This window comes from Vanessa cardui, chromosome 12, assembly GCF_905220365.1.
Source record: "Vanessa cardui chromosome 12, ilVanCard2.1, whole genome shotgun sequence".
Lineage (NCBI taxonomy): Eukaryota > Metazoa > Arthropoda > Insecta > Lepidoptera > Nymphalidae > Vanessa > Vanessa cardui.
In genome coordinates, this window is record NC_061134.1 from 2506057 (window position 1) to 2519247 (window position 13191).

A 13191-nucleotide genomic window follows, 5' to 3' on the forward strand; every position below is an offset into this window, starting at 1 on the left:
TTGCCAGACAGACAGCGTGAAGTGACTTTGTTTTATACAATGTATAGATAAGATTATGCTTCTGTTACTATGCATATTACCTATAGATTTGAGTACTTCATTTAAACGAAGAAATTAAGTTCAGATTCAGTGTTTAATTTGTGATTTGGTAAAACATACAAAGGGATTTCCCCTTACGCGTAATATATTAGTTTGATAACAAATGGGTCACTATTCTTTAACAAATTGTTGTATAAAAGTTATTCAGTAAATAGATATATTTAATACAAATTAAGCATATGAAACCATTTATGTACGGTACCCATGTAATTACATGGGTACCGTAACATAATTATACAAAACCAAAAGTTACTTTATCTATAAATACTAATGGTGCATTTAATCTTACAACGCCATCTGTTGGCATAATATCGAACTATTACGAAATTTATGTGTATGTGTAATGTATTACGCAACTCGCAACAGATGGCGCTACCATAAATTTTATTTAAAAAAACTATTGTTGATACTCAGTTGGGACGAACGTTGTTTTTACTATATATTATGTAAGTATATATTAAGTAACATATAATTAATTAAAGCAACGTTTGAGAATAAATATATGATAGAAATAAAATTGTTTCGAAAACATCTTTGTGAATAAAAAAATAAATAATAAATAACTTTTATTAATGTTATGTTAAACTATATGTAACATATGATACAAATGAGGATTTCATTTAATTAAAAAACTTAGTTTATAAATATTTTTCACATTTTAATGTGGATAAAAAATAAAAATAACCAAAATCAATTTAATTTATTTAATATTAAAATTGTATAACAATAATACTATTAACATAATGGATCACAAAACATCAGCTGAGGTTACGATTATAAAATTATTAGATATGGCCATTTCAATAAGGAGACAGTACGTTCGATTGTTATTTACAATATTAAAATTATTTCTTAAGTTTTATACAAAAAACAAACAAAAACAAAGGAAAAGACGTTAATGAAGTCCATAAGATAAAAATATATACAATAATATTAATATATACATAATAATACATAAATAATTAATATCGGTTTTAAAAGTATTATATTCTAAGCCTCTTTAAATTTTCATATAAATAATTCAACCAGCTTGTACATACGATTTTTATGTAATATTATTTTAATTAATACATATTATACTTTGTACCATATAAGTAAAGTTTCTTACAAAACGTAAATATTTTGAATGAATTCAAAACCATAAAATATATTTTACTGAGAGGTAAATGGAATGTATCATAAGTAAGAAAGAGATAGACAATATATACATAGTTGTAACTAACCTACCTATATAAAAATATTTATTTATAAAGATAAATAAATAATAATAGTAAGTATATAGATGATAAGTCCAAATATTAAAACTTACAAATAATTGCAATCAATAGCAATAAAATTATCACATATTTTAAAAATAAATATCTGTATTATTGAAAATGAAATCAGTATCTACCTAATTAACAAAAAAATTAATTCAAATATTTATCTAAAATAAACAATTGCACACTTTAAGGAAAAAAATTTAGGTAGATATATCCAATAACTACCTGGAAAATTCGTCTTGACTAACTATCAAAGCAGCACAGCACAGCAAAAATGATATAATTTTAAGAGAGTTTTGTATGAAATGTACCCATTTCAAATGGGGTAGTATTTAGTTTAATATCTAGATCGGCATTTAAAATATATCTTAGGTAATATAAAATAAATTAAGTATCAGGCCTAAAAACGAAATAACTACATATATATTTCACTTACTAATAATATCACAGCACATAAACTTAGTAAATAATACTTATTTGGTTTCATATTAAATCCGTTATTGGTCCAAAATGTTCTATGTTGTTTTGGCCTACAGTTCTCGTGGGGATTGTCACCCAGGCACATTGCGTATGCCATCATGTGTGGTATGACGGATTGTTCGTAGCTCGATGTGAATAAGTGCTGCCAAGGTCCACTGGCAAACACGGCGACATCCTCACCTCCGTGGGTTTCTGAGTCCAGAGGAACTAAGCTTGGATATGAATATTCCAATTCACCTGTAATTCAAATATTTAGTTTGAATATAAGCAAAAGCTTTTGTCTTCTTAATTATGTCTATAGTATAGATCTGACCTGATCTTTCAATAAACGGATAAATTTCAAAAAGATTATAAGTGATAGTAATCTATTGAAAGAAATTGATTCGTGAATATGCTAAACTTATTGTTCAAATTATCATTTTAGATCTCGTTAAATTAGAAGCTAAATTCTAAATTATAATAGGTTTTTTTTTTAACTTTTTTAAATATCAAGGAAAAGAAAAGAGGTTCGAATTGAAAACCTTCATTAATATTTTTAAATATGGCAAATCGTGTGCTCTTTTAATTTCATAGCAAACTTCCTGAAATACGTTAATTAATTATGAACTAAATATACATCTATAAAACAATATAATAGCTATTACTATCGTGGTCGGTTAAAGAAGATGTTATTTACAAATTACAAAAAAGTAATTATTAGTTTAGCGACTAATGATGTCGCTGAAAAACGATTTCTGTACAATAATGAATTAACTAATCATTATTATGGACGTTTAATTGGACTGTTGGCTACTTACGATTAGAAAATTGACTGTGCAACGTCACATCAATCCTTCCTGCTTCATTAAAGGACGTGGCTTTTCCGTTAGCGTAACTTAGAGTGGTATACGGTCTACCATCAGCTCCCTTAGCTGTATCAACTACCCCAAGGATATCGTTACCCCTTGATGGGTAACCGGCTACTGTCATTGTGTGCGCGTGATCTGAAGATACGACAATGAGAGTATCTTCTTCATTTGTTAGTTCTTTAGCTTTTTTAACAGCTTTAGCATATTCAACCGTTTCATCCAGTGCTAAATGAGCATAGCTGTCATGATGGGCGTGGTCTATTCTGCCACCTGTAATGTAAAATATTATAGATTGTATTGATATTGAGTAAAGTCCAGTGAATCGAAGAGTGAGATCGGTGATGAGGCGGTTTTAGTGTGAAGTGTGAGGCGATAACAAAACCGAATACAGACACCTTTTTCTTGCAATAGTTTACTCTACAGTGTTTAATTGTCAAATAAGTAACAGTATTCATTCATGCACAATTACTACATGATTACGTCGTTCGATAAAAGGTCGTATTTCACTTTTCAATAATCTTTACTCAGACACTTAAAAACTTTGTATATATTAAATACAAAGTAAACAGGAATTACGTGTTACATTAACTGGGTCTTGGTCTTTTTCAATGTCAAATTTTTATCAACGAGGAAAACAAATATGAGACAGACTCGTACTTTTTTAATTGTTTCCGCTCAGAAAATACTTTCTACTATTTACTATAGATAAAAAGAACCAGAAACTTCACGTTTATAATTGTTGTCTTTGAAATCACTATCCAAAGAGTATCGAGAGGATAGAGAATGAAATAGAAGGCCAAATTGAAATTGATTGAAGTACAATCGGTCGGTAAATCAACTACCCCCAATTAGCATATGCACCGTAGGAATAACCATTTATAGAAGTTGTCAAAAGTGGATAAGTTGTAAAAGACATATTTCAAAATAAATTCGTTTCATTTTGTTCGACAAATCGGCGTACACAAATTTTATGACCAAACATGTAAGATTCTCTTACCTTCAACAAACAAAAAGTATCCCTTTTCGTTTCTGCTCAGCATCTTTATGGCTACTTCTACCATTTCTTCCAAGGTCGGCTGATTATTGGCCTTCAAGTGATAGTCCATGTGGTCGTTTTGGAACAGGCCTAGAAGATATTCGGGCAAGTCATCTGAATTGAAAACCTGAAAAGTATTTGAAAATTTATAGAATAAAAGAGCCTAAGTAATATAAAGTAACGAATATTCTACTATATTTAGAAATTGTTCTAAAGCGTTCAATTTTATAATTCAAAGAAATAGCTAGTTCATAAACATCTCGGCTCTAAGGACTAATAAAAGCCATGCTATTTGCTGAAGATATTACTTAATACAAATATATCTGAATTTTATTCGTTAGTTCCACTAACATACAAATGATGTGTGACGTTAACGAACAGTTACGTGTGTACCATTGGTGATGAAAAAAGACAATAATTTGTCTACACGTGTCGAATTTATCAAAAACTATCCTACCTTCATCAGCTCACTTCTATCCGTGACGTACTGGTGAGTGGCATTTAGGTCAACTTTATCCTCATGCCAGAGGTCAATCAGGTCAATGCCATCGAGACGTTTGCCAGTACTGTTGGTTAAAGGGTTTGTGACGTTCGGCGTGAATTCGCGACGTCCACCTCCCATTATCACCTGAAATAAAAAAAAAATATACAATTACACATGTTGAAGTCAATACTTAGTTTTATCGTACAGGTAAGCGGAATGGCAAATCGGTCATCTAATGATAAGTGGCCATCATAGACATCAACACTATAAATAATATTAACCATTCCTGACTTTGCCAATCTTGGAATCTACGATGTTATGTCCCTGGCGTCTGTAGTTACGCTGATTCACGCGTCATTTAAATTAGAACCCAATAATCCTAAATATTGTCGCTTGGTGTTAGAATATTTGATGAATGGGTGATACCTTCTTAAATCACCACCAATCACCTTACAAAATATATTTAATAAACCTTCAGCTATTTATTTATTTGATAAACAAACATCTTTTAATGGTTTAATCTTGAGGCTTTTAAGTATGTTATCTTTAGGACACGAGTAACACTATCAGAGATAATACTAATTAAAATTTTAATAATATTATGTACTTGAAAGTAATTAGTTACTTTAATTATCTTAACGCTTGTATTTGATAGCAGGTGTTTGTAAAATTCCATTAATGAGTGTAAATAAATCTTGCTTTTTATTTATTTCATAGTAAATATTATTCAAGGGATAAACATGCATTTCATAATAATTCTTTTCTTACATATTTTATATCTATAATTCTTTTTTTATAATAAATAAGTTATTATATTTTGTCAATACTGATTTTATAAGCAAATGAATAAAGGTATTAACTCTAAAGTTTGAGCATAGTAATAACAGTTATCTTTCAAGTATTTTAAGTCTGGTTTTGCACAAACTGAATACAGATATTTTCTAATATAATCAGAACAGTTTCTACATTGATTTATATAGACTTCTTGCGTTTGCTCAAACGTCTTTCAGAACCTTTTTTTTGCGCTTTTACTCGACCTAAATGCAGCAGACCCGATCCTTGGGTAATAGCATACTGTTGAATACCACATGTGAGTACAGTCAGAGTAAGAGAACCTTCGTCAGTTTTCAAATTGATTCCTTTATCAAGTCTTAAACTCTTTTGAATCTAAACATCAAGTCATTGCGACGCAATATGTCATTCTCAATCGGTAAAGATTATCGCTCAAACTGAGCACACGAAAATAGATCTTAAGGTGACGAACCTTTTCTTACATCGACTGTACATTCGTCAGCTTCAGATTTTACTGCGTTGGGATAGACCGGCTGTTCATACGTCATCTCTATTATATTAAAATAAAATGTCTTCGATTATTCACATTATTATATGTGTGTATTACTTTCAATTATTTCAAGTGGATACTTGGGCTTCTGTGTCACGCTAATGGCTCATGAGACGAAGAATACACGAACGATTCTAACATCTAATTAAATGTAATGACAGATGAAGACCATGTTATTTTGCATACGATGAAGTGGCATTCAAGACATTGAAACTTGGGAACCAAATTAAACCTCAAATTGATCCATACTTGGTTTATGAACGCTCCTCTACTTTCGAAACGCCACGGATTCAATTGAATGAAAATAGTTATAATCTAGGTAGGTCACCTGCTTATCATACAACCAAGTACCAATACTTATTGTTGTGTTCCGTTGAAGGTCATCCAGTGAAACTACATACATATGACACTTAACAGCAAAGTTGGTTGTTGGTGGTGTATCGGCGATTTATGGAATGATTATGATTGATGATTGCAGACATTTTTCATTGGTCATTCATTCAAAAATTACATTGGTAAAAAAAGCATATTATTCGATATAAGATTTTATAGATGATAAAAAGCGTGGAGTTAATTAATACCTGTTGACTTCCAAGCAGGATATATTAATTTCAATAATTTTATTAACTAACAAATCTTTGTATTTTTTAAATGTTGAAAAAGAGTAACTACTGAGTTTCTTGCCGGTTCTTCTCGGTAGAATCTACTTTCCGAACGGGTGGTAGCTTCACTTAATTGTAAAAGCCTACTTGAATAAAGTTGGCACCAATGGCTAAAAACAGTAGTCACCATTTACCATGAGATGGCAGAACTAAAATAAACGTTACCGAAACAATGAAATTATGTTATTTTAAATGATATATTTATCATTTGTTTTATTGTCGTAGTGTTTGAAAGAATTGCATTTGTTTATGAAATCTTAAAGGTAACTATTGGGTAAATCGTGAAAAAATATATTCATAAAAAGTACGTCTAAATATGAATTATCTCTGTGGTCTAGCTAGCTCTAATTGACCGTTCACAAGGTAATGTTAAATAATTTCTATCTAGTTATTAGGTTTAAGTTCAATAAGGATTAGTATCAACGATTTTTTCACGTGCTCAATTTGTGTTTACAATTCAAATCGTATTCGGAAATGAAGAAAACTGCTAGTGTGGTGCGATAATCTGTCATTTGTTTTTCCGATGATCTCTCAATGGGGCATCGAGTTGAAATTTTGCGTTGCCTTTGTCTTAAAAGGAGAGAATTTTAAGCCCAACAGTTGCGAATAGTATATTTACAATATACTAATTAATCATCAGTAGTTCGGTAATATGAGGACTGAGATGGCCCAGTGGTTAGAACGCGTGCATCTTAACCGATGATTGCGGGTTCAAACTGAGGCAAGCACCACTATATATATGTGCTTAATTTGTGTTTCTAATTCATCTCGTGCTCGGCGGTGAAGAAAAACATCGTGAGGAAACCTGCATGTGTCTAATTTCATCGAAATTCTGCCACATGTGAATTCCACCAACCCGGATTGGAACAGCGTGGTGGAATATGTTCCAAACCCTCTCCTTAATGGAAGAGGAGACCTTATCTCATCAGTGAAAAATGTACAGGCTGTTACTATGTTAGAAAACTGGCGTCACTTGACAAGTGAGGTGACAAGTGACTGTCACGGTTATAATATTCTTAGTTATATTCATCGGATTTTGAAGTTAATGATATAGAGAGTGCTCCTTGTATGTGAACAAACAGTTTCCTCTATTATATCTCGTCCGTTATCTTAGTTTCTTGATGATTTTCAAATTGGTAATCGTATGTATATCTGTGCACAAGGAAACTATTGAATTAATTACAATAAATAAAACGTGTGAACATTTAATATAATATTCAAATTATAAATAATTCAAATAATTGTCGTTATTTATTAAATTAATTTTACATTATGTTAATATATACAGAACGTTAAGAATAAATAAATAATTAATATAATTTTAATACAGTGATAGCACGTAATTATAATTAAATTAAGTTTTAAAAAAAACATCGATTAATTCTTAATTTGTCTTATGAAGTCATTATTTTTTATATTAAACTAGCGACCCGCCCTGGCTTCGGGTGCAATACTGATACTTAATATACTACAGAATTAATTTATTTACATCACATCAAAACTATCAGTGTTTATTTAATATATTGTCCATGCATTATATACCAAAGCCTGCTTCTCGAATCACTCTATCTATAAAAAAAAAAACCGCATCAAAGTCCGTTTCGTAATTTTAAAGATTTAAATACATAGGGATGTAAGTCGAGATGGCCCAGTGGTTAGAACGCGTGCATCTTAACCGATGATTGCGGGTTCAAACCCAGGCAAGCACCGCTGATTCATGTGCTTAATTTGTCTTTATAATTCATCTCGTGCTCAGCGGTGTAGGAAAACATCGTGAGGAAACCTGCATGTGACAAATTTCATAAAAAATTCTGCCACATGTGTATTCCACCAACCCGCATTGGAACAGCGTGGTGGAATATGTTCCAAACCTTCTCCTCAAAGGGAGAGGAGGCCTTTAGCCCAGCAGTGGGAATTTACAGGCTGTTGATGTTGTTGTTTGTTGTTGTATGGACAGAGAAAGCGACTTTATTTTATACTATGTAGTGATTTTTGGTCTTTGGTTTTTGTTTTGTGATTAATTATTTAAATTCCAATTTTATTAACTATTCTTGTCCTAATTACTTCCTGCTTCTAATCTGTATTAGGGAGTTATGGAGACTTGATTGTTTTATGTGTAATTTTATAGTTTTTTCATATTACTGTTATATTGTTACTACTGTTTGTTAAATTAGGCAAAAGTTCGTTTGGTTTGAAGAATATTTAGAACTTATGGTGGGACCAGTATGCAGTTGCAGTCGATACATTTTTGGCAGAATTTATTTTGAAAAATGATGATTTGGGTGAATTAGGATTTTTTGATAGATTATAATCTGACAAGATTTATTGTTAGTATTATATATTGATATAGAATATGTCCATAAAGCAGAAGGCCAAACATACGAGTTATACATTGTTCCATCCATATGGTGTCATATACAATATTTAGATATAAAACTATATGTAATGTTATTTTAAGATGTTATTTTCACAGTGTAAGTCGATTTGTCACGGTGATTCGGTCACGTTAAAGAAAAATTCCGTTGTAAAATATTATGTAAATTTTAAAGATAATCTTTTACAGCTGTATGCTTCATTAATAATAATAGGTATATATGTTTTTCAATACATTTTACATTACTTGTAATTACGTGTAGTATATGGCACCGACGTGTTTTGTACTTGGTAAAAATAAATTGCGTCGAATCTGAGTTTTGTCTTATTTACAAAACAATTACAGCAATTATCACAGAAAACATTTAGTATAAGTCATACCAACACCTATAAGTTTAAATGAAGCCTTTTAAATTTAGACTTTATTATTAAGTGAATACAAATCAAATTAGCTATTAGCCTAGCCATTTAATCTTGAAATAGTAAGAGTAGTAGCAACACTCAAAATCTATTAATCCTTATAACTTATCAATATGGTATTATATACACTTATACGAGTTTCAAACTATTTATTATTTTAGTTTATATTTTATATATAAGAAGGTTTTATTTGTCTAAATTAATACGGGCACGTAATTCGTTTTAAGACATATTTAAATTTGGAACGCGGCTCAAAGGATCAATCTTAATAGAATTGCTGCAAAGAAAAAATAAGTCATATTTGTGTAATGTCATGTAAGACACCTTCAGTTATTAAAAAATAATTAATGACATGAATAATTACTCTGCATTTACACGTAAACAAGATAAGAATTACGTTAAATACAAAATAAACGAACTCTTTTTAACTTATATTAATATAAATGACTAGTTTTGCCTGCGGCTTTGCCCGCTTGTTATAAGGTTTTAGGTTATATACATCAAATGTCAACGGATTTAGTTCAGTGGTTAATAGTCAGACTTGGCTACTTTCACAATTATTATTGTAGAGTACACAGATCTACATAATATATTAATTAATATTAGATTTATATTTTATATGAATATTTATTATCTGTGTAGTTATGTATCTGTCATCTCGAGTGACACATCGAAAAAGCGCGGGAAAATATGGTATATAAAAAATGGGTGCGCGGCAATGACGGTGTGTGTGCACAGATATTAAATAAATAATTTCTTTAATCTAAATGGTAAATCGACCTTACATGTAAACATTAAATTAATCAATAAATATTGTACAACATCACATACATTACTCTGATCCCAATGTAAGTAGCTGAAGCACTTGTTTTATAGAAAATCAGAAGTAACGGCGGTACCATGAACACCTAGACCCAAGACAATATAGAAAACTAACTTTTTCTACATCGACTCGGCCGGGATTCGAACCCAAAACATTAAATTTTGACATTATAATAATATTTGTATATTATCTATTTTGACTCCTAGCATTTGATCAATAAACTAAATAAATACCTTGAACTGCCTTCCAGGGTTGTTTGTGATCAGCTGGTACGCTATGTCCTTGCATCCTAAGCTCAGGCACTCAGCTGGTACGTCCGCATCTGACTCCCAGTTCCTCTCGGATGTGTGGGCGTACATCCCCGCCGGTGAGGCGTGGGTCACACGTGTGGTTGTAACGAGACCTTAAGACATTGAGAAGGAAACGTATTAATTTTATGGAGCTTCATAAATAAATCATTTGTCTGATCATTCATGTCTGATATATTTTTATTATAATTCAGGTAATGATAAACGTTAGATAATATTAACAATAGCTATCATCGCCAATGTGCCATCAATCCTGGAAGGTAAGATGTTATTTCTCACTTGCCTATCAAACCGAAATTCAACTATACTACGTATTAGTGATGTGCGATATTATATAATATAATGTGTAGGTGGTACCTAGTTGTTCGGTTAGGTACCACCCACGTAGGTGTAGGTCATAGGTTTATAGTATATATTTCATTTTCAGGACATAGGTGAAAATAGCATAAAACCTATCTATACAATGACTTTATTGTTCAGTTTCGTCTTCGATACTTCAATAACCATCAGCGATAGGTTAAAATGTATAGAACCTAAATTGTACAGCATAAATTGAGAAATCAAAAAGTATTTTAGCATAAACTAGCGATCCCGCCCCGGCTTCGCACGGTTACAATACTGATACTAAGTATATTACAGAATTTGTTTATTTACGACATCACATTACATACTTCTAAAATTATCAGTGTTTCTTTAATATATTCTTAGTGTTTGTTACTATATTCTTATATATACAAAAACCTTCCCCTCGAATCACTCTTATCTATAAAAAAAAACGCATCAAAATCCGTTGCGTAGTTTTAAATGTTTAAGCTTACAAAATGACATAGGGACAGAGAAAGCGATATTGTTTTATACTATTTAATGATAATGATATAATAACTGTTTTTGATTGTAATATATATATATATATACATTTTAAAAACAAGTCAAGTATAAACATTTTAACTTCCTTAAAGTCAGCACGAGCTGAATAAATTTAACGATAACACATTATTTTTAATTACACGCTTAGTACCAATCAGTAAAAGAATGGTCAATTTTCGGTTGAAGGTAGTTTCTTTTTGCATCATTGTTTAAAACGGAGTGTCATTATTGTATAGTTGGACAGTACGCGTTCTAAACTATATATAGAAAAAATGTAATTAAACAGGATTAATATGGACAGCTGATTTACAATAATTGACCATTGAAATCCATTCATACTTAATACGTCATCGTGAACAATCGCGATCGGCGATACGAATTTAGAGTCATTACTTCTCGAATCTTTGGTATAGTAAATAAATAAATAAGTAAATATGAGACAACATCACATACATTACTCAGATCCCAATCTAAGTAACTAAAGCACTTGTGTTATGGAAAATCAGAAGTAACGATGGTACCACAAACACCCAGACCCAAGACAACATAGAAAACTAATGATAATCTACATCGACTCGGCCGGGACCTCGGAATGGCGTACCCATGAAAACCGACGTAAACACGTAGATAGTACGACTTACTCTCGCCTTAAAAGATTTTGACGCTTTAACTTTTTCCATAGACGTTTCATCGGTCTAGTTCAAAGATTATGAGGCCAATGTTGATGTCCTGAACCCGAATGTCAGGTTAGACTAAGCGGTTGTAGCTGTTGAATTTTTCTGTCGCAATTTTCAATTTTTTTTGGAAAAGATCTTCATACCATTTGTCTTGTGCTAACAACTTTCTAAATCCTTTCAGGATTTGACATCCAATCGGGGGTAAAAAGATTTTAACTTTAAGATAGCTTGTTGAGTCTCCTTGTGTTTCCATCCAGGCCTAAGTTGGTCAGGTAGACTACCATTACCATATATTTTCTAATCAAACAGAATTATCCAATTAATTAAGTAGGTCATGCATTTAAAAAAATTGCTGTTGTGTTAAAACTTGTATAATTTTTGGGTCAAACCGATAAAAAATGCTTAAAATAGAGACTAGTTTAATAAAAAAAAAAATTCTAGCACGTTATACTTATGGAAGCAACTTATTGATAAGGTTTTTTTATAATCATCGACAAAGTCGTAATTCACCGTGACAAAGAAAAGTTCAATGACTGTTCACTCAAGCGTGAAGAAAATAATAAAAAATGGTTACGCTTAAAATTCTGACTGAATCTTGCTTCTTGCAATATTCGTGTTGTATCAATCTGTAGTTCTTATTTTCTATTTACTCCGAATGTTAATCCAAGCTAAGATTATCAGCTCTTAAATACTTACAATACTTAATATGTAAGACTCGTGAGTTGAGATGGTCCAGTGGTTAGAACACGTGCATCTTAACCGATGATTGCGGGTTCAAACCCAGGCAAGCACCACTATATGTAAGTGCTTAATTTGTATTTATAATTCATCTCGTACTCGGCGGGGAAGGAAAAAATCGAGAGGAAACCTGCATGTATCTAATTTCATCGAAACTCTGTCACATACTAACCCGCATTGAAACAGCGTGGTAGAATATGTTGCAAACCCTCCGCTTAATGGAACAGGAGGCTTTATCGCAGCAGTAGGAAATTTACAGGCTGTTACTTTACTAAGACTCGTGATTGAATCAACACCTGAAGCCTCCCCTATTGGAAGGAATGTACCGTTCATTTGTATTTGAAGAATATCCTGCTTGGATACGCATCGTATTTCTTTTGAGTTGCATCGTCAGACGTAATTATAAAAATTATCAAAATGAATGCTTATCTCTGATTCCGGAGTTCTACATTTCTATCTTATTTCACCGCATTTCTTGATTTCATGGAATTTTTTCTGTATATATATATTTAAAAACGTTCCATTTTTTTAAAACAATATAAGTTTAGTATTTTCTTTTACAGAATATATTTAGGTACAATTTAAATATTTGCGCATGATAATACTATGTATTAGACAAACATTTAAAAATATTATTCTAGTTCTATTGGTGATATGAATTGTTATCAGTAAACTTAACATATTATCTTTAAAATACTAATAAACTCTTTTTATATATTTAAATATTTGGTACGTTTATACTTGCTAATTACATAATTTTGGTGAATAAAAC

At 31.2% G+C, this 13191-nt stretch overlaps 1 protein-coding gene across 2 annotated transcripts in view; it reads right to left on the reverse strand.

The window, feature by feature from the left end:
- Nucleotides 1-789: 789 nt before the first annotated feature.
- Nucleotides 790-13191, reverse strand: part of LOC124534161 (membrane-bound alkaline phosphatase-like) — a 32400-nt gene continuing 19998 nt past the window's right edge. For both annotated transcript variants that reach the window (XM_047109868.1, XM_047109867.1), the window contains exons 4-8: nt 10063-10232; nt 4183-4353; nt 3687-3852; nt 2639-2959; nt 790-2078 (exon numbers count right to left, since the gene is read on the reverse strand). In XM_047109868.1, coding sequence (XP_046965824.1) covers nt 1777-2078; nt 2639-2959; nt 3687-3852; nt 4183-4353; nt 10063-10232 — 1130 coding nt within the window. In that variant the 3' untranslated portion in view covers nt 790-1776. The remainder of the gene's footprint in view (nt 2079-2638; nt 2960-3686; nt 3853-4182; nt 4354-10062; nt 10233-13191) is intronic.